This window comes from Carcharodon carcharias, chromosome 17 (assembly GCF_017639515.1).
Source record: "Carcharodon carcharias isolate sCarCar2 chromosome 17, sCarCar2.pri, whole genome shotgun sequence".
NCBI classification, from domain to species: domain Eukaryota; kingdom Metazoa; phylum Chordata; class Chondrichthyes; order Lamniformes; family Lamnidae; genus Carcharodon; species Carcharodon carcharias.
The window spans coordinates 20,688,211-20,709,036 of NC_054483.1; the positions used below are offsets into that span (position 1 = coordinate 20,688,211).

A 20,826-nucleotide genomic window follows, 5' to 3' on the forward strand; every position below is an offset into this window, starting at 1 on the left:
GTAGGGAAGGAATTCTCCCCCTTTCCCCTGCAGTTAAAATCAGTGACTTCTGGTTTCCAACCCATTTGCTAGGGGCAACATTTCCTCCCTACATTCTGTGTATCAAAACAGTAATGTTTTTATTACCTGTTAGGTCTCCGCTTTAACCTTCTCTAAGGAACACAATCCTAGCTTTTCCAAGCTCTTGATATAACTCAAGTCCCTCATCTCTGGTACCATCCTCATATCCCGTCCCAACAACAACTACTTGCGTTTAGATAGCACTTTTAACGAGTATAATGCCTCAAGGGGCTTCATAGGCGCGTTATCAAACAAAACTTGCCACTGAGACACGGGAGGAGACATCAGGGAAGATGATGAAATGCTTGGTTTTAAGGAACAGTCCGAAAAGAGGAGAGTGAGGAGAAGAAGTGGAAAATTTGAGAGAGGGAATTCCAGAGCTTAAGACAGCTGAAGGCACAGTAGCCAATGGTAGAGCAATTAAAATCAAGGATGCGTAAAAGCCTGGAATGGGTGGAATGCCGAGATTTCCAGAGGGTAGTGGACTGGAAAAAGTTACAGAGATAAGGGAGGGGCAAGCCAAGGAGGGAATTGAAGACAATGATAAATATTTTAAAGTTGCGGCGTTACTTAAACAGGACCCAGGGACTTAATGCGAAATAATCAAAGCAAGGTTTAATAGTGGCCCATCTCTCTCACACTGCAGGTCGTTCAGCTTTATTTCCTGTTGAAGATGGCTTTCTTGACAACAGCCAGGGCGATCAATCTTTATCTTCAGGCTTGAACTCCCCGGCTCTCAGTCAGAACGGAAAACCAGGAGAACGATATTCCCGAAAGGTTTTCGTTGGCGGTTTGCCTCCTGACATTGATGAAGGTGAGTTAACAGTTCTCGTCCATGGGACACAGCCCTTTTTAGAAGGGGTCCAGAGGATAGCCAATGAAATGTACAACTTCTGTCTTGCTGGACTGCTGATGTTTTCAACATTAGTTTACACGACTGCTCAGTCCTCCTCTGCTTCCAGTTAAGGAAGAGAGTTGTAAACCATTTGAAGACTTCAATATTGTCACTTTATTGACCACGTTACATTTGAGAGAGAGTTCACAAACCACTCTCTCCAGACACTTGCTTTTCTGTCAGCTGGTTAGTGGGAATATATGTTGGGAGGAGAAGGGTGGCACTATTTGGCTGTGTACAGACACCATCCCTTTAACCTTACAGCGCGTAGAATGCCTGACCTCCTACATTCCAAAATAACAATAGAGGTTTAATGTACAGCAGCTACGTATCATGGGTATGAGAGTATCGTGGTTATGTGACTGGACTAGTAATCCAGAGGCCTGCAGAATAACCCAGAGTCATAAGTTCAAAGCTCACAAAAGCAGTTTATGAATTTAAATGCAGTTAATGAAATAAATCTGCAATAAAAAGTAAAAGAGCTACCAGATTGTTGTTTGCCAAATGGTTCACTAATTTCCTTTGGGCAAAGAACCCAGCCCTCATTACTTAGTCTGGCTTATTTGTGACTCCAGACTCTCAGCAATCTTAACTCCCATCTTATTGGTATTGTCACTGGACTAGTATTCCGAGACCTAGGGTAATGCTCTGGGGACCCCGGTTCAAATCCCACCACGGCAGATGGTGAATCTTGAATTTAATAAAAAATCTGGAATTAAAAGTTTAATGATGACCATGAAACCCTTGTCGATTGTCGTAAAATCTCACCTGGTCCGCTAATGCCCTTTTAGGGAAGAAAATCCACCGTCCTTACCCGGTCTGGCCTACATGTGACTCCAGACCCACAGCAACGTGGTTGATTCTTAAATGCCCTCTGAGATGGCCTACCCAGCGACGCCCCATCCCATGAAGGAATAAAAGAAATCTCTGTAACCATCTCTCTCCCACTGCTTCAACTAGTTATCCATTTCTCTCTGAGGTATTAAATTCGTTTCTGCTTGTGTCGAGAAATTTCCTGCAGATAAGTGATCATTTGACCACCTAGCTCTCCACACAGGTAAATATTCTTTTCAAAACCCAATATAATTTCCAAAACAACTCCATTGTATCTTCTCTTAGCCTTTTCTGTGAAAGTGGAAATAGCCCCCCCAGTGTCACAAGTGTCTCCTCATAACTAGTTTCCCCGTCACCGGCATAATCCCACTCTCTGTACACTCTCTCTAGCTTTGTATAGTTGTACAGTTCTAATTAGGGGTCGGTGTTTGTGCATGTTTATCATTACTATTTTATTGAAGTACTGTGTAAAACTTAAAATGCCATTGAATTCTTTCTGATACTGACACTCGTCTTTCAGTTTTCTGACCAGCCACAACTATCCATGTCTTTTCATTGAGTGTATGCTTCCATTCCATTCTCCCCCTTCCAAAACATGTTCCCTCACACTTTCCTGAATTGAATTGCATCTGTCCCATATTCACGCAATCCCTCCAAAATGATTTAATTCACTGTTAGCAGTGTCTGATTAATTGGAGAGACTTCTTCCAGCAAGCAGTGCGTTACGTCAAAGAGAATGTGGCAGCATGGGTGACTTATAATTATGCAAAAACATGGTTCTGCGCAACCTCAGCAATCCTTCAAAAGCAGGGGACAAATTTTGCATTCAGTTGCTTTTAAAACTGACTGAAGAATCAGTGCTCATTCTGTCAGGAATGGAGATCTCTGCCATGTACAGGGGTCCCGATAACCCCCCACCCACACCATGAAGGATCTTAAATTTCGATCCCAAGATTTAGATAATTGGAGTAGCGTTCGTCCCACTCGCACCAACACACCCCAACCATTGCCACTGTGGCTGAGCCTTCACCAGTGGGTGAGCTGCTCTCTGCAGACTGGGGCTTTGCTGAACTGACACCTAATTGGGGAAAATAAGGCCGACTGTGTGCTCGGCTCGGGCAACTCACGTGATTGAGGAGCATTCGAGGCCAAGCTCCGACGCAGCCACGTTGTTGCCCTGTCGGAGCCAGTGACATCCAGACATGGACTGCTTAACTGTTAATTCAGGTGGCAGATTTGAGATGCCTGGCTGCCCAGGAGATGTGGACACTGGTGTATGTGAAAGACTGGAAGGGGGAAAACAGCATTTATCTCATCCACTCTTCCTCACAGTTCCTGTAGTGGCCAGTGCTCTGTGAAAATAAGTGCCCACTAAACCTAACCAAGCTTTCGGAAGATAGTAGCCTATCCTGGTTGGGGACCTTGAAATCAGGTATCATTATGGTACCTCTTTTATTGACCTTTTCCATCCCCCACCATAGTAAAGGGAAGTAAAACTGGACACTCCACTCATGACGAGGCCTGAACAAGACTTTGGACTTCAAGAGTATAGTATTTCGTTGTCTGTGCACAATGTTGTCTCCTCCAACAACAGACGCCCTGATGCCTTCATTCAGATGGTTGAGCAGTAACAGTCCCAACACTGCAGGACTCCACTCTTGACCAGAACTATAATCGTTAATAATGGCCTTTGGCCTACCAGAGTACAGTCAGTTCCTTCCCCATTCCAAAAATATGCCCGGTAACCCCACAGGACTTAGTTTATAGCCTGTTGCATGGCACCATGACAAAATGGCATATTGGAAATTAGGAGACACAATCATCGGGATAATTGAATCCACCAGCCACATGACTCCCTCAACAATAGTCCACCCTACTGGTGAGATAGGACCACTTTGTCTTGCTGCTATTCCTGACTGATCCCTTCTCTGTCAAGGTGATTAGGAGCTTCACTGTATAATACCTTCTCGCAAGTTGCTGACAGCCAGATCAGTCAAACAGGCTGATTAAATTTTTCCAGCTCTGACCTACTGCCCTTTCTCATTAATGGTTCCACCTGGGCTTGCCCCCAAACAATGGGAACCATCCCGGACCCCAGTGAGCTGTCTGATATATGACCCAGCGGCTTGGAGAATAGAGGTCCCATTTCAAAGAGCATGCTTGGGTGCATGTTGTCTGCTCATGTAATAAATCTTATTGTATTGTGCACAACTAAAAATAAACTAATATGTCCTTTGATTCACAACCAGGAGCCCACAGGAGATGTGTGTTTATTTCTGTGGTTACTCTGATTTGATAGAATCGCAGGAACAGATGGAAGACCAGTTATCCCCGAGCCTGTTCCACCACTCAGTTAGATCATGGCTGATCTATGGCCTCTCTCCTTATACGTGCCTTTGCCCCATATCCCCTTAGTACCTTGGCTTAACAAAATGGTGCTAATCTCAGATTTAAAATTAACAATTGACCTGGCATTGGTGGAACTGTACCAGCCTGCACTTGCAAAAGCAAGAGGCCAGTGCCTTCAGCAGAGGAGTGGAAATGAGGGGTAAATATATCTGATAGTCTTTTATTTCTGTTTAGATGAAATAATCGCCACCTTCTGCTGTTTTGGACAGCTCATGGTGGACTGGCCTCACAAGTCAGGAAGCAAATCCTACTTTCCACCCAAAGGTGAGCAGTTTTCTTCAACAGAGTTAGCGTTGACATGATCAATCAGCTGTGTATTTTCTGTCTTTTTGAAGAGATCGGGCATAATGCATTGGTAAGCTGGTGAACTGCCTGATGAGGCATTGAGCCCTGAAGACTCGCCAAGGCTTCAACTGGGTCCATGGCCACCTGCCGAATTTGTTTCTCACCGCTGGGGAGTAAAAGTGGTCCAAGCGTCTTGGACTTAGTTGCGCAAAAGTCAGCTTCGGTCACCTCTGTCCAGGTGTCTCCCTCGGAACTGGAGTCGGCCTGAAGCCTACTCTACAATTCAGTGAGATCGTGGCTAATCTGTACCTTCGTTTACCTGATGAAGTTCCATATCCCTTGATGCCCTTGCTCAACAAAAATCTGATCAATTTGTATCTTGAAAATTTCAATTGATCCAAATGACATCCATAGTATTTTTGGAGGCAGAGAAATCATACTTGCACTACCCTTAGTAAAAGAAAAAAAAATATGATTGTGACTTGTGTTCTGGATTCCCCACAAAGGGTAATAGTTTCTCTCCATACTCTAATGAATCTAGCATTTTAAAACATCTTTATTGCTCTGTTTTTAATTCTCTAATTGTCGGCAGACTATCACTTGTAGCAGCTTACCTTCCAACTCCTGTATCGCTCCCTCTGGTGTTCCCCTCGGATCTGTCCTTGGCCCTCTCCCGTTACTTTATCTGCATGCTGCCCCATGTTGAAATCACATGCTAGGTTCCACATGTATGGTCACCATAGCTTCTCCGGACCTCTCCATACACTCTGATTTGTCACTCTGCTTTTCTGACATCTTGTCCTGGATGAGCAGAAATTTCCTCCAACTAAATAGCAGAAAGACCGAAGCTATTTCCTTCAGTCTCCACCACAAACCCACCATCCCCCAGCCACCAACTGCACCCCTCTCCCTCGCAGCTGTCTGAGGCTGAACCAGGCTGTTAACGACCTTGGTGTTATATATGACCCTGAGATGAGCTTCCGACTTCATATTTACACCATCACTAAGACCACTTGTTTTCACCTTCTTAACATTGCTTAGCTTTCCAGTTCATCTGCAGCTGAAACCCTCATCTCTATCCCCTTTGTTACCTCTTGACTTGCTATCCCAGTGCACTCCGGGTCAGCCTCCCACATTCTGCTTCCAAAAGGTTAGGCTCATCCAACACTCCTGTCTATGTCCAAACTTGTACCAAGTCCTGTTCCCCTATTGCACCTGTGCTCATTGACCTACATTGGCTCCTGTTTAAGCAATGCCTTGATTTTGAAGTTCTCATCCTTGTTTTCAAGTCCCTCCATGGCCTCGCTCCTCCCTGTTTCTGTAATCTCCTTCAGCGCTTTAACTAATTAGAGATACCTGGGCTTTCGGATCCGGCCTCTTTAGCATTCTGATTTTAACCCCTCCACCATTGGCGGCCGTGCCTTTAGCTGACTTTACCCCAAGCTCTTAAGTTCCCTTGCTAAACTTCTCTGTATCTCTTTCCTCCTTTAAGATGCCCCTTAAAACCTACCTCTTCGATCAAGCTTTTGATCATCTACCCTAATATCTTGTTAGGTATCTCATGGTCAAATTTTGTTGTATAAATCTCCTGTGAAGTGCCTCGGAAAGTTTCAGGTTCTATATATATATTATATATATATATATATATATATATATATATAATATATATATATATATATATATATATATATATATATATATATAACTTGTTGCTGAATCCTTGATCCATGCCGTTGTTACTTATAGACTTGACTATGCCAACGCTGTCCCGGCCAGGCCGCCAACATTCTACCCTTCATAAACATGAGGTCATCCAAACCTCGACTGGCTATATCCTACCCTACCTCACACCAGAGCCCATTCGTTGGGCCAAAAACAAAAATAGCTGGAAAAACTCAGCAGGTCTGACAGCATCTGCGGCGAGGAACACAGTTAACGTTTCGTGTCTGTATGATTTTTCATCAGAGTCATACAGACTCGAAACGTTAACTGTGTTCCTCGCCGCAGATGCTGTCAGACCTGCTGAGCTTTTCCAGCTATTTTTGTTTTTGTTTCAGATTTGCAGCATCCGCAGTATTTTGCTTTTAACCCATTCATTGGGCACTGTTCTGGCAATCTCTGTCAGACAAGGGGAGGAAAGCGATTTGAAAGCTGACAGGTTCGGATCATCTATGAGAATGAGTTCAGTTACAAGTATTTTTCCATTGACTGAGAATCTCTTGTTTTGCAGGTTATGCCTTCTTGCTCTTTCAGGAGGAATGTTCAGTTCAGGTTCTGATTGACGCCTGCTTTCAAGATGACGGTAAACTCTATTTGTGCGTCTCAAGCCGCACAGTCAAGGAGAAGCCGGTGAGCACGAGAGTTGCTAACCCTTTGTGTTGCGCCCTGTGCCTCAAGAGTCGTGAGCTGTGCATACTGTTCCAATTGTCACACGTTTATGGAAATTAATTTCAACCTCCTCAAAGGGAGATGTTACTGCTGGGGATTAGAATAATTTCCATTTCAGATACAGTACTCTGCAGTAACTTGCAGTTCAAGTACAGCACAGGTTGGGCACAGTGTGAAGGCCCCTCTGCACTGCCCCATCAATGTGCAGAAGGTGCTTGGTATTACATCAGTAATGGACTTTTCCTATTATCACACCAGTCATCCTTTGAGTTTGTTGAATTAGGCGAATATTAGTTTCTGCTCTGGCCTAATGTCTACTTTGTTCTGGATTGTGAACCCATCTCATGCTAAGTAGGACCCATACAGGCACTTTGTCCAATCAGTCAGCACTAGATTCTTGAGCCCAGGACAGACTCTGGTTGTATTTTTAAATTGTATCCACTTAAAATTTAGGTGGAAAAATATAGCGGGGGGGAATTTCCTCTCTCAGAGGGCATTAATCTTTGGAATTCTCTTCCACAGAGAGCAGTGAAGGCTGGGTCACTCAATACATGTATGACTGAGTTACATGGATATTTGACAGACGGGAGTCAAGAGTTATGGGGGACAGGTGGGAAACTGAAGTAAAGGGCACAGTCAGATCAGCCATGATCTTACTGAATAGCAGAGTAGGCTCGAGGGGCAGAATGGCCTACACCTGTTTCTATTTCTTTGTTTGTAAGAAGAACCTATCAGTTGGTTTTGAGAAGTCTGACATTTCATTCCATCCCACTTCTAAGGCTGTATGGGTGCATGAACTGGTGATATGTGACCTGGGAGTCTCTTTTCTGTAACTTGATTCAACTGTTACCTTAAACAAATAAACTTGGAGTTCGCCAATCCCAACCTGCTGGTTCAGTTCTTCTGTGGCTGTTAAGTTCTGTTCTAAGGAACCTCTGGTTCCTTGATGGTATGCAATCCTCCGATTAGGTCACTTTCACCCACTGAGCAAAAGGAGTTGGTTACAATCTTGGAGGCAGAAAGTGCTTATTCATACGAGTACGGACTGGTGTTGGAGCGGTTATGGGGCTTGAGAGCTCGTTTCGGGGTCAAACAGGGCTCCAGGGTCACAAATGGTCTGGTTCAACCTCCAGATAGTGACCAGAGAAAGGGTTAGAGTCACTAGCTGGGCAAAGGAGGTCGTGGCAGAAACTGAGGTTGGTGTTGGGACTATTGCTCTTTGTTTGCAACAGTGATCTGGATGAAGAAATTGAGGGCAAATTCACTGATAAAAAGAAAGGAGATAAAAAAAGAAAGTCTTGCACTCATAACAGGACCTTCCACAGCCACAGGACAGTCCCAACATGCTTTACAGGCAATTAAGTACTTCTGAAGTGTAGCTTTCGTTGCCATGCTGGAAATGCAGCAGCCATTTTGCGCACAGCAAGCTCCCCCAAACAACAATATGATAATGATCAGATAATCTGTTTTCAGTGATGGTGATTGAGGGCAAAATATTGGCCAGGACACTGGAGATAGCTGCTCTGCTCTTCTTCAAAATAGTGCCGTAAAATATTTTACATGCACCTGAGAAGGTAGACGGGGCCTCGATTTAACGTCTCACCTAGAAAACATCACCTCTGACAGTGCAGTACTTCCTGGTATTGCACTGGAGTGTCAGTGCAGACTTGGGTGCTGAAATCCCTGAGTCGGACTTGAACCCACCACCTTCTGAGTTGGAGACGAGTGTGTTACCAACTGAAGCACGGGGGACACGAAAATCTGAAGTTGTGTCGGTTTAAGGATCTTGAGTAGAAATTTGCCCCAAGTAAATATTGCGAAGACTGAAACCACCGAACTTGGTTCCCGTCAAAAGCTCCATCGCTGGCCACTGACTCCATCCTTGCCCCTGGTCACTGACTGAGATTGAACCAGACTGTTCAGAATCTGGTCTCCTATTTGATGCAAAGATGAGCTATCGACCCATTATCCACTCCCAACACCAAGACTGCCTACATCCACTTCCGCAACATGGTCAATCTCTGCCCTTGACTCAGCCCATCTGTTGCTGAAACTCTCATCCACATCTTTCTTTGCTCCGCTGTTCACTATTCCAACAGTTAATTTGGCCGTGTTGCACACCCCATAAACGCATCAGCGCATCCAAAAATCCTAACTCATGCCAAGGCAAGTCCAGTTCACCCATTATTGAATTCTGATCTGGAAACGCATGATTTTTAAAATTCTCGTCCTTGTTTTCAAATCTCTCCATAGTTCACCCTTCCTATGTCTATAATCTTCCGCGACCCTCCAAGATATCTGCACTCCTCTAAATCTGGCCACTTGTTCTGCCTCCAATTTTAATGGCTCTACCATTGACGGCTATGCCTTCAGATGCTTGGACCTGAAGCTCTGGAGTTCCCTCCCTCAGCAGCTGTGCTTCTTTGCACCCCTCTGCTCTTTTTAATTGCTCCTTTGAAACTTACCTCCAACCAAGTTTTTGGCCACCTGTCCTCTTGATGTGGCTCAGTGTCAAATTCGATTTGACCGTGTTGCTTTGAAGCACGCTGGGATGTTTTACCATGTAAAAGGTGCAATATAAATACAAGTTGTTGAGAAAAACAGATTGGAAGCCAACCGAGATGTGATGTGGGTAAATAGGTCACTATCTGGCAGCTTTCCTTTTTATAGGTTATAGTTTTATGTCCTTGAGTTGGGGCAACACCGTTAAGTGTAAACCCCAGAGGGTCTACAGCAGAAGACAGACTTGGATGCTATTGGAGGTAAATCCCTGAATGTTAGCAACCATTAGCCATGTTGTAAGGTGTCGGGCATAGGCTTTAAGGTATTTGTAGTCTTTGGTAGTTCAACATGAAGTATTTATTAACGACTAGAGATTATATACATTGGTACAGTAAAGCTAGGAGCTGTCTCCATGCTTGCTTCTACATATGGCTCTGTCGGACACTATATCTTAGATGTGGGTCAAGTGTTATTTTACATTACTATGTGGGCAGTACTATATTCAGTCCCATGTTAACCGTTTACATGCCAGACCCTTACACTAAAAGCCACATGGCTTTTTTCAAGCAAAGAGAGTTCAAAGGTGTGTGTTGCCAGAAACCCTCAGAATTTAGCTATTTTCCCATTCCCCTCCTTCCATTAACGCTCTGCTAAACAGCCGTTTTTCCTATTCACGCCCAGTGAATGTTGAACATGACTGGGAAACCAAGTCCAGGAGAGAGTGATGAGCTGACCTTAGGAACACTGGAACATAGGAACAGGAGTAGGCCATTCAGCCCATTGAGCTTGCTCTGCCATTCAATATGATCAGGGCTGATCATCCACTTCAATGCCTTTTCCCCACAATGTTCCCATCACCCTTTATGCCACTGGTATTTAGAAAACTGTCAATCTATGTTTTACATACTCAGTGAGTGAGCTTCCACGGCCCTCTGGAGGAGAGAGTTCCAAAGATTCACAACCCTCTGAGTCAAAATATTTTTCCTCATCGCAGTCCTAAGTGGCTTCCCCCTTATTTTGAAATTGTGTCTCCCTCATCCTAGACTCCCCAGCTAGGGAAAACATCTTACCTGCATCTACCCTGTCTGTCCCTTGAAGTATTTCGTAGGTTTCAACGTGATCACCCTATCATTCTTCGAAACTCTCTAGAGAACACAGACCTTGCTGATTGATCGATTTACACCTTTCCCACCTTCCCTCACTCTGCCAGCCTGCCCCCATTCCCCATCCCCTCGCTCTACTGTCCGCTCCACTCCTGCCCACGTGTGCTGGGCTCATCATTTGTAGCATCCCATCTGCCCCCACCCCTCACGAGCAGGGTTTAGATTTTACTTGCTCTGGCAATAGGAAGGGGTTAAAATCCCGTTGGTGGATCAGTGGTCCGCTTGTACCGTAGACCCCTGTGGTTGGGCGGGGGACAGTGCAGAGCAGGAAGTGAACCTGGAATCTTCCGAGTGTGTTTGCCTCAGCTGCACCATGGTAAATTTACTACAGGTGGTGCATTAGTTTATCAGTTTTGCTTCCCTTTCCGGCCTCAGGTGCAGATCAGACCCTGGAGTCTGAGTGACAGTGACTTTGTGTTGGACGGCTCGCAACCTCTAGATCCCAGGAAGACTGTGTTTGTGGGAGGCGTCCCAAGGCCACTGAAAGCTGGTAAGTTATTGATTGCTCATTTTACTTAAGAGCGACCCTCGCAAGACTGTGCAAAGTCGCAGTTAGCTCCGAAGGACAGGGTCAGTCCCACTGGGCTTCTGCTGAAAGTCCAGCTCAAGACTTGTTCAAACACCATGAGAGGTTTAAGTCTTAAGGGTGGGCAAGATGTAGAAGAGTTGGGTGGGTTGAAGAGTGGCAAATGAATACAGGGTTTGGTAAACTAAGTGAATTTGAATCTGACACCAAATCTGGTTTGCAATTTGAACATCCTAACTGTGTTTGATCACATCTTTGAACTGCTCAGTGTCTCTCAGTAGTCGTTATAAAGGGGAATAAACACCGACAATGATGCTTTTTCTCTCTTCTCTGGGTTGAGCCTTAGCTTTAACTGAACTTTCTGTTCTTGTCTTTTTCTACAAATGGTAAAGGGAGGCTCCAGGCCTTTATAGGTCTCTAGTTGTACACACTGTCCTACACCATTCATTATGGCATGACAAGTGTTATTGTGAACAAGAATCTTCTGCACGCCAACCATAAATGAGGTAGTGCTGACAAAACATCACATGTTCACTTACCAATCAGCATGTCACTAAGTTGTCTTGAGCCCAATATCGCATTTCCTACCTCAAGACCACCTTGGCTATTTCCTTTCACACCGTATTGACACGGTTAAGTCAACAGGCACAAAACAAGCACATCCTGCAACGCCAGTAGGAAACAAACTGCACCATCAGCTAAATTGCGCACTGATATGCTGTGGTTTAATTCTTGAGAGATAGAACTGAGAAGCAGAGAATTTATGTCAAACTTGGACAGAATCTTGGTGAGACTGCGTTTGGAGTCTCTGGTTCTGGTGTGGGTATTATAAAAAAAATGATTATAAAGCAGCCAGAGAAGGTGCAAACCAAACTTACAAGGATGAGGCCAGAACTGAGAGGTTATCTCCGTCAAGAAAGATGGCATAGGATGGGACTGATTTCTCCCAAAAAGAGAAGGCTTAAGGGCGACCTGTCAGAGGTTCTGAAGATTATAGGAGGGTTTGTTAGGTTAGACGTAGGAAGGCAGTTTCCACCTGCAGCTGAGACCAGAACCAGGGCTAATAAATATGACAATCGCAAAGAAATCCAATCAGGGAATTGAGGAGAAGCCTCTTTGTCCACAGAATGGTGAGAAAGTGAAACTCGCTACCAAATGTGGTGAATTGCATTTAAGGGGGAACTAGCTAAACCATGAGGGAGAAAGAAATAGGTATGTCTAGAGGGTTGGATTTTACGTGCCCTTGGCGGGCATGTTTCCTACATGGTGCAGGGGCAAGGGGCACATAACATAGGGCACTGCCCACCCGCCTTACCACTCTCCCCCCCGAGCTCACCTCCAAAATACACTGGGGGGGGGGGGGGGGACGACGGTGTTGAAATCAACAGTCCACCCACCTTATTTAAATAAATAATCAAGGGTCAATTAGGCTTGCTCTCAAGCCAGTTGATCCCGATAATACACTGCCCACGCCATAAAACGTTTGGTGCGGCCAGCCGGATGGGAGCAGGCAGCCTGATTTCTCCACCCCCTCCCCCACTTTTATCTTTAAAGCTGGGGGGGAGGGTGCTTGCTCTTCGGCAGCTGCCCTTTGCCGATCCCCAGAGTGACCCACCCCTTTCTTCCAACACTTGGCTGAGAGGGAGGCTCATGTGGAGCATAAACACAAGAGGAGACCATTAGGACGCACTGGCCTGTTTCCGTGCTATACGTGTTGTGTAACTAATTAAACCCTGAAACATCTTGGAAAAGAAATAGCTCCAGCCAGTTCATCGTTCCTCACCACGATGCAAATCCATCAACAGAAAGCACGAACCTCAACTAATAACAACGAACCAAATCCTGATGCTGCGTAGTGTGTCCACACAAATAGCATCGTAGAGCCGCTTTCGTAATCAGAGCATCTGGAGGCTTCTGTAGAAACCCTGAGGCATACCTGGATCACGTCGCTGTCTCAGCCTTTGCTCCAGCGACCTCTGAACTGGAAGCTTGCAGTCATTGGACACGGCCACTCCGTCCCAGCTGTTCACTCTTGACCAGCTCCTGCAATGGTGCAGGAGAGGAGGTGCTGCCCCTAGTGACGATGAAGGAAGGGCAGGAGCATGCCCAAGTCATGATGTTGGTGCGGGTTCGAGGTGTTCTCGTGGTCTTGCTAAATGGGATGGGTCAAGGCAGGGGATTGGAGGTAGGGGAGCAAGATAGGCAGCGAGACAATAATCTCGGTGAATTGCTGCTATCCATACTGCTTTGGGTTAAGAATTCATCCCCTTACCCCCTTCCATTATCCCTTGATCCTGGTCAGAAGGAGGGAACTCACTGTGTGAGTAATTGGGCGGGTCTGAACTGTCCATTGTCATCACTTTTAGTCCACGAAGTCTTGTGGCTCAGTCGATAGTGCCCCTGCCTCTGAGCCAGAAGCCCCTGTGTGCGAGTCACGCCCCAGGTTAGCCGTGGAGGGAGCGTTCATGATGTGGCTCAAACAGGTTGATAATGAGCCTGCTGGTCTTTCCGACTATTCACCAAAAGGGGAAGAAAGCTTGCGTGAAGATATGAAGCAAACATACTTTGTGGAGCAACGTGTGAAGCCAGTGCCCAAGTCTCATTCTCTGTGCATTATGTTTTTCGTTCTGGGCTCCCGTGCAATGAATGGGAAGTGGTTTGGGGTTTTGGGAGGGGGGGAGGGGTGGGGGGTGGTGGTGGTGGAGATGTTGCAGAGTTTGCTAAGTTGTGAGTTTGCTGTTGCAGTGGAGCTCGCCATGATCATGGACCAGCTGTATGGAGGAGTTTGCTATGCTGGCATTGACACTGACCCTGAGCTGAAATACCCCAAAGGAGCGGGCAGGGTGGCGTTTGCCAATCAGCAGAGCTATATTGCGGCCATCAGTGCTCGCTTCATCCAGCTCCAGCATCGGGACATCGACAAACGGGTAAGAGCCCCTCTTGCATCCAGGTTCGGGACTTTTCTCCTTAGAACAGAAGAAGGTGAAGGGGAAATTTAATACAGGCATTCAAAATCGTGAAAGAGAAAACTTACCTTAATTATAACACCTTTTCAGGATGTCCCAAGTGTTTACAGCCAATGATGTACTTGTGGAGTGTGCTCACTGTTGTGATTTATGAAAAGCAGCAGTCAGAGATGTTGGACAGAATGAGCACAGCTCTCGGAATAAGGAAGGGGCAGGCCATATGAGACTGAGATGAGGAGGAATCTCTTCATTCAGAGGGTGGTGAGTCTTTGGAATTTTCTGAGGAAGCTCAGTCATTGAGCATGTTCAAAACAGAAATCGATAGATTTCTGGATACGGATGATGTCAAGGGATATGGGGAGAGGCAGACGATCAGCCTTGATCTGTTTGAATAGCGGAGCAGACTCGATGGGCCAAATGGCCTACACCTGTTTCTTATCTCCCTATTTTCCATTCAGCGGGCAGCACAGCAAGCTCCCACAAACAGCCTGTTGCTTGAGGGATAAATATTGGCCGCAGACAATGTTCTTGTTGGAAATCGTGCATCCTGTTCGTTCACCTGAAAGGACAGATGGGACAGTTTGAGGGGAAAAAATAGGGAGGGACTGGTCCCACGGTTGGGTGGGTGGGGTCAGTAACCAGATGCATGTGTAATCTGGTGGGCAAAAGGCTCAGAAGCGGAGATGAGAATTTCTTCTTCAGGTCAAGAGCCGTGATTTGGAATGCACCGATTGAAAGGACAGTAAAAGCAAGTTGAGCAGCACCAGGTAGAGGGATAAACCTAAAGAGGGGAAGAAAATAATCATAAGGCCGTGGGGCAAGAGCGGGTGAGTGGGGTTAATTGGATTGCTCTTCCAAAGAGATGGCACAGGCAGAATGGGCCGAATGGCCTCCTTCAGTCCTGAGAGATTCCTCGTTGGCTCCCAAGTGGGTCAATTTGCAAAGCAGACCATCGATTTTTGAGGGTGAGATGTGAAATATCAGCCAAGTTGAAGCTATTGGCACACCTCCCAGATCGCGCCACAGCTTGGAACTGAGCCCCGTGGCGTCCTGCGTCCCCCCGATTGCTTCATCGCAGTCCTCCACTTGGCATCAGCTTGCCTGTGTTGCCGGGGCTCCCTCGTTTCCAAAGCGGGGAAGGGGTTGAGAGTTCCGAGCGTGGTGCAGAATCGGAGCAGCTGGGGGAGGTGGGGGGGGGGGGGGGGGGGGGGGGGGGGGGGGGGCCGCCACGAGAGGGCAGCAGAGAGCAGAGCTGCAGTCTTGTGTGTGCGTTATCGTAGGAAATAGGAGCAGGAGCAAGATGCTAAAGCCAGGGGAGAAAGCTTTGCTGGAAGGGAAAGATGACACGGCTGCAGTTGAAGAACGGGCAGTTCGAGTTATCATCAAATCCCTGGGCCAATATTAAATAAAAACACGTAAATCAGACAACCTTTGCCTTGTTGGTGAGATACTGTGATCATAATGGTTGTTGTTTACTTGCACGTCTGCACTTCGCTGTAGAGCGTTACATTGAAGCTCGCTGAAACTTTGAGAGTCTAGATAAAGTGCTATATTAAGACAAGTAGTTATTTATGTCTAAGAGATGTTGGATGGAATGAGCACGGCTGCACAAACTCCTGGCAGCTCTCCGTTCTTGGCTGGTACAGCCTGCCCTCTGGTGGCTACCTATAGATGAAGCATCTGTGAAGGTCTGTACATCTTAGAGAATTAATTGTTCACTTGCAGCAGTGGGTGATTGAGTCCCCCCCAGTTTGTTTTTTTTCTGGGGTGAGGTGGGGGGGCAACATAATGTCAAAAGCAGAAGGAAAGCCGAGGAAAGGAACATGATTTGTAGTACAAATTTCTCCCCAGTATCGATGGAAACAAACTCTCACTCGTTTCCAGAAAGGTGCATTAACCAGGGTCACTTTCATCTGGTCGGCAATTTGTGTGTGAGATCTGGATGTTCTGATAACCGCCGGCCCCTTCTCTTGCTCCCCCTCCGGAGAGTCGTGAGTTTGCTCCTACCTTGCCTCTTTTATGGTTTGAGGGGAGCATCGTCCCCAGTCATTGATCTCGGAGCAGCGCAGAGTCAACTGGGGAGAAAAACAAAGGGCAGGCCGTGACATAAAGAGGGTCAGATGAGCACTTAAGTGCAGCGTGGGGAGGAGATTTGGGGGTGGGCAGGTTTAAGAGTAGGGTAGCGAAGCGGCTATGCGACTTGATTCATAATCCAGAGGCCTGGACTGATGTCGTGGAGACATGAGTTCACATCCTGCCACAGCAAGCGGGGAGAGAGGGGGTGGGGGGTGGAGTTCAAATTAAATAAATTCAGAATTTGAAGCTAGAATTGGTAATGGTGACCATGAAATGTTGTAAAAACCCAACCGGTTCACTTGAGGGAATGGAACCTACCTTCCTTACCCTGTCTGGCCGATACGCCTAACTCCCTCTGAGGTAGCCAGCTCACCCTTATTCCGGAAGGCAGCTCACCACTGCGTCCTGAAGGGGTACTTACGGATGGCCGCGTGAGTTTTTAAAAAAAAATCAATAAATAAATCCGCCAAGGACTGATGGTTTGGAGATGAGGGCAGCGACGGAGGAGGAGAAATTTTGCTGAGTTCCTGTGCTTTTTCTCTCGTTGGCCAGGTGGAGGTGAAGCCCTATGTGCTGGTGGACCAGCTGTGCGATGAGTGTCAGGGCGCCCACTGCAACGGCAAGTTCGCCCCGTTCTTCTGCGCCAACGTCACATGCCTGCAGTACTACTGCGACTACTGCTGGACGAGCATCCATTCCCAGGCTGGCCGTGAGTACCACAAGCCGCTGGTGAAGGAGGGCGGGGAGAGGCTGCGACAGCTACCGTTTCGCTGGAGCTGAACACAGCTTGTCCCTGTTCCTTTATTTCCCCCCCCCCCCCACCACCTTTGGGGATGGTGACACGAAGCTGTGGGACCCACGAATCGATATTTAGTGGCTATTTGTTAACCTGCCGTTCCTTTATCTAGAAGTGTTTGTGCACAGAATTACCGACCCAATATATCTTTGTTTTAAAAAAAAATCTGGCTTTGCCTGTTCACCCATCTTGTTAGTGCAGATGTATAAATGAAGGTGTAATAAGTGTTTGTTTTTTTTTGCGGTTCTCCACCCATGAAATTTTTTTTTCTCTTTTCTTTTTGGTCAGGGGTGAACAATTGAATTGTTATATGCACCAAGCAGGGTGAATCTGGGTACACTGATAATGCCGCCAGCAGCATGTGGGACTGAGAGCAGTGACAGGCTGAGGTGTTTGCCAGTGGCCGAGTGCATGTGTTAAGTGGTGTGAAGATGTGTCAGTAGGGTGCGCTGGGGAAGTGCAGTGCTCAGGGCATTGTTGTCAGATGGGACGGATGAGAAGGGCTGGGGTTAGACCTTTTCCCTCCTACGTGGGAGGGGGCTGATCTGGAAGGTTTGTTGTCTTGTACTTGTAGGGGCAGTTCCCTCAGCGGGAGCCCAAGCCAGTATCCTTTTGCCAGGCGCGCACTTCATGTACCTCCCCCTTTCCTCCACCCGAATGTCACTCCGTGAAGGGCGGGTCTCGTCCGCGTGATTGAGACCCGATAGTTGCAGAGCAAGTCCAGAGAGCCTGAGATGGAAAAGAATGGCGTATCTCTTTTGGGTGCCCAGTCACAGCCGGGCATCAATGGGTCAGCAATCCCCCCGTGCACGCACAACACCCCGGCTCTGTGCTGAGTGAGTTACTCTCACTTTGACGACTCCAATCTAAGGATTTGGGATTGAGTATGACTCCCCCCCCAAGTTTCTGGTGTTGGTGACTACAGGTGTGCCTAAGTGCCAGTGTTCAGGTGGGAACAGGATGGCCAGCGATACCTTCCACAGTTGCAGACATATGTCTGTTTTGGAGGAGCATCCTGGGCAGGTGGGGGTGGCGTTTACTGGAAATTGGAGAAATGTATTCAAGATTAATGATCTTGAGGAGAGGATAGATAAACTGTCGATGAAGAGAAGTTAGTCTGTCTCCATGACTGACCTACTGTGTACCATGTGGAATGTTTTGTTTGTATTTTTAGTTGTATCGCACAGGTTTCTGGTTGAATGGTTGAGACCTCTGTAGCTCTGCTTGTTATATAGGGGCCAGTTGCCTGATTTAAAAAAAAAAATGGATCCACCTTTAGGGATGTATTCAACAGTGACTAAGATAATGACATTGCTTCAGCAGATTGTCCCATGAACGTATGTTTGATATTGGCCGTCTTTAGATAGTCTTCCCAAAGACACCGGTGACCAGAATAGGTCGGTCGGACTTGCAAGTGGACCCAATCTGACCTTTAAGGGAACTGGGTGTTGTAGGACATTAGTCACTGGCCTTTCGATAGCACCCCCCACTCTTTCTCTCTCTCCGCCCCCCCCCCCGCAACTCTCTCTCTCTCTCTCTCTCTCTCACCCCCCCCTCCCCCACCCCCTGCAGCCCCAACCCCAACTCTAGAATGAGTTGGGGGACAGTGTCAATTCAATTGCTAGTGGGCGTGGGCCCAAATCACAAACTGCTCTTTTGGTGCCACGTTTGCACTAAGTTGGCTGATGGCTGAGGAAAGGAACCCTGGAACCCTGGGCATCATTTTGGGGTTTGAGACCCAAGCGCGTTCTTGGGCAGAAGAGAGTGCGATTTGCTCTACAGCTTCTCTGCCCAGTTGTGCTTGCTGTTGATGCTCGGTGCCTGAAGTGAAAGTGTTTGTTCCTCATCAAGTTGGCGTCTCTCACCTTGCTGAGCGCTGAACCCAAAAATATTCTTAGATGGCCAATGGCAAAGAAGACTCTTCAGGGGATGTAGGCCAAGATTGTGTGCTGACCAGAGTATCTTTGTAGTGCACACCTTCATCCATCTCTCTGGCACACTTCCCCACAGTGCTGGAAGAGTTGATGTTACTAAGCCATGATCTGGCTGGGGTTCGCCTGTAATGTTATTTTGGGACCAGCAGTGTGCTGCCATTTTACCTCTTGACAACGCCTTTTCTCTGGTTGTTAGTTTAATGCAGTAAGGATGGCAATTGGAGCAGTGTCACTGTTCAAACACTGTCACCCTGTAGTTCTACCAGAACCCTCTTCACTTTTTACGTGAATGGTTTGGTTTGCAAGCAGCATCCCTCTACACTTTGCCACTGCCGCCTGTTCCAGTTCAGTTAATGCCACAGTGCCATAGCCTCAGAAGACACTGGAGCACCAGCGACAGGCACAATAAGTCAACTGGCTTCCTTCGGTGTTGTATGGTTCTGTGATGGAGGAGAGAGTCGGTTCATATCTGAGTAGCAGAGATCAAGTGCTTACTGGGCTGGCCTTCTCTTGCCTTGGTGATTGAGAATGGGATGTCTCGAGGACGAGGTTTCAGTGGTGATCTTTCACCTGAAACAGACCAAATTAGGCTGCCCGTCGTCAGGTCACACTGAATTCACCTTTTGGAGCACTCGCTCAGTTGAGTGAGTTCGATGCTGAGTAACGATGGGTCACTTCTGTTGTGAGAGTGTAAAGCAAACAGCCTTGCAGAGCTGTGCAAAATGGGAGGAGGGGCACGGAAGTTGGTGAAGTTCACATGAATATGTAGTGCAAATGCCTGTTTTGAATTCTGTTAGGGAAAAATGGTTCTTTTAACCGTGCTGTGGGTTTAACAGATAAAACTGGTGCCCTCTCCCAGTCCATCACTTGTTATTTTGTGCCTGTTTTGAGTTTTGTAGCTGGATTTTTAATGTTTTCTCTTCAAATCAGAGAATGCAGCCTGTCTTTTTCCCCCCCCAAGCCCCCACACCAGCTTGTTGGCACACTGATACTTCAAAGAAGTCTTCCAGATCTTAGCTGCTCTTCAGAAGCCCCTCTGATGCTTCCTCCCATCTCTCCCAACACCAGTTGGGTTTTTTTTTTTGCCTTTCATGAGCTTTACAGCTACTTCAGTCTCAGAGATCGGGCCTGGCCCTCATATTGTCAAATCAATGGTCGCTTGTCCTCCTGCTCGAGAATCCCCTTTTACTTTATGTGGCAGGGGAGGGGGTGGGGTCCCGTGGCTGTTTCCTTCAGCACGTCCTCTCACTGATGTGTCCAAAGTACACGTTCCTGTGGTGAGGTCATGAAACCACCTTCAGCGCCTTGTGGATCGCACCTCCCCCTCTCCCTCCACCGCCTCACCCTTCCCTCTTCAAGATTTGTGCTGTCCCAACTGTTTGTTCTGACCCACCCAAGTATATCCTCGGCGTGGTAGAGATGTCACATCACCTCTTGGCTTGTGCCACAGGAGCACCTACACAGTTGGGTATTCTACTCTACCCACCCCACCCCCAAATCACTCAGCCCCAGTGTCAGACCTGGGTCCTTGCAGCCATGTGAGCTGAACCTCCCTTGGCTGGGCTTACTTGAGTAGCCCTCCCATGTTCCCCAGTGTTTAATTGTTGTTGAGATGAAGCACGTCAATTATGGAAGGCCTGGGTTCAGTGTGTCGAATTAGGTGATCTGAGATTGTATCCAAAGCACCTTTGCTATATAGGGAGGGAAAAAGTCAAGCTCGGGTTCCTGCTGCTGCTCACTGTTCCTTTACAAGGCACTTGCAGGAGATGTGGTTGCCATACAACTGTACCATTGAGTAGCATGTCATGGGTCGTTACTGTCGGTGCATTGAGGGATCAGTCTCTTGGACAAATCCTGGAGCAGAGAGGATATTGACCTAGGAATTGGTTGCAGATGATAGGATATTAGTTTGAAGTTGGGTTCAGTCTGTCTGAACAGCATCTCACCTCTTCTCCTCCTGTCACTCCCATGTCCCTACCACAATCCGTGAAA

General features: G+C 47.0%; 1 protein-coding gene across 1 annotated transcript in view; it reads left to right on the top strand.

Annotated features, from left to right (window-relative positions):
* Positions 1-18,454, top strand: part of LOC121289843 (cytoplasmic polyadenylation element-binding protein 2-like) — a 35,539-nt gene extending 17,085 nt beyond the window's left edge. Inside the window, exons 3-8 of the mRNA XM_041209735.1 lie at positions 707-874; positions 4,373-4,462; positions 6,714-6,832; positions 10,912-11,026; positions 13,808-13,989; positions 16,657-18,454. Coding sequence (XP_041065669.1) covers positions 707-874; positions 4,373-4,462; positions 6,714-6,832; positions 10,912-11,026; positions 13,808-13,989; positions 16,657-16,884 — 902 coding nt within the window. The 3' untranslated portion in view covers positions 16,885-18,454. The remainder of the gene's footprint in view (positions 1-706; positions 875-4,372; positions 4,463-6,713; positions 6,833-10,911; positions 11,027-13,807; positions 13,990-16,656) is intronic.
* Positions 18,455-20,826: the final 2,372 nt, after the last annotated feature.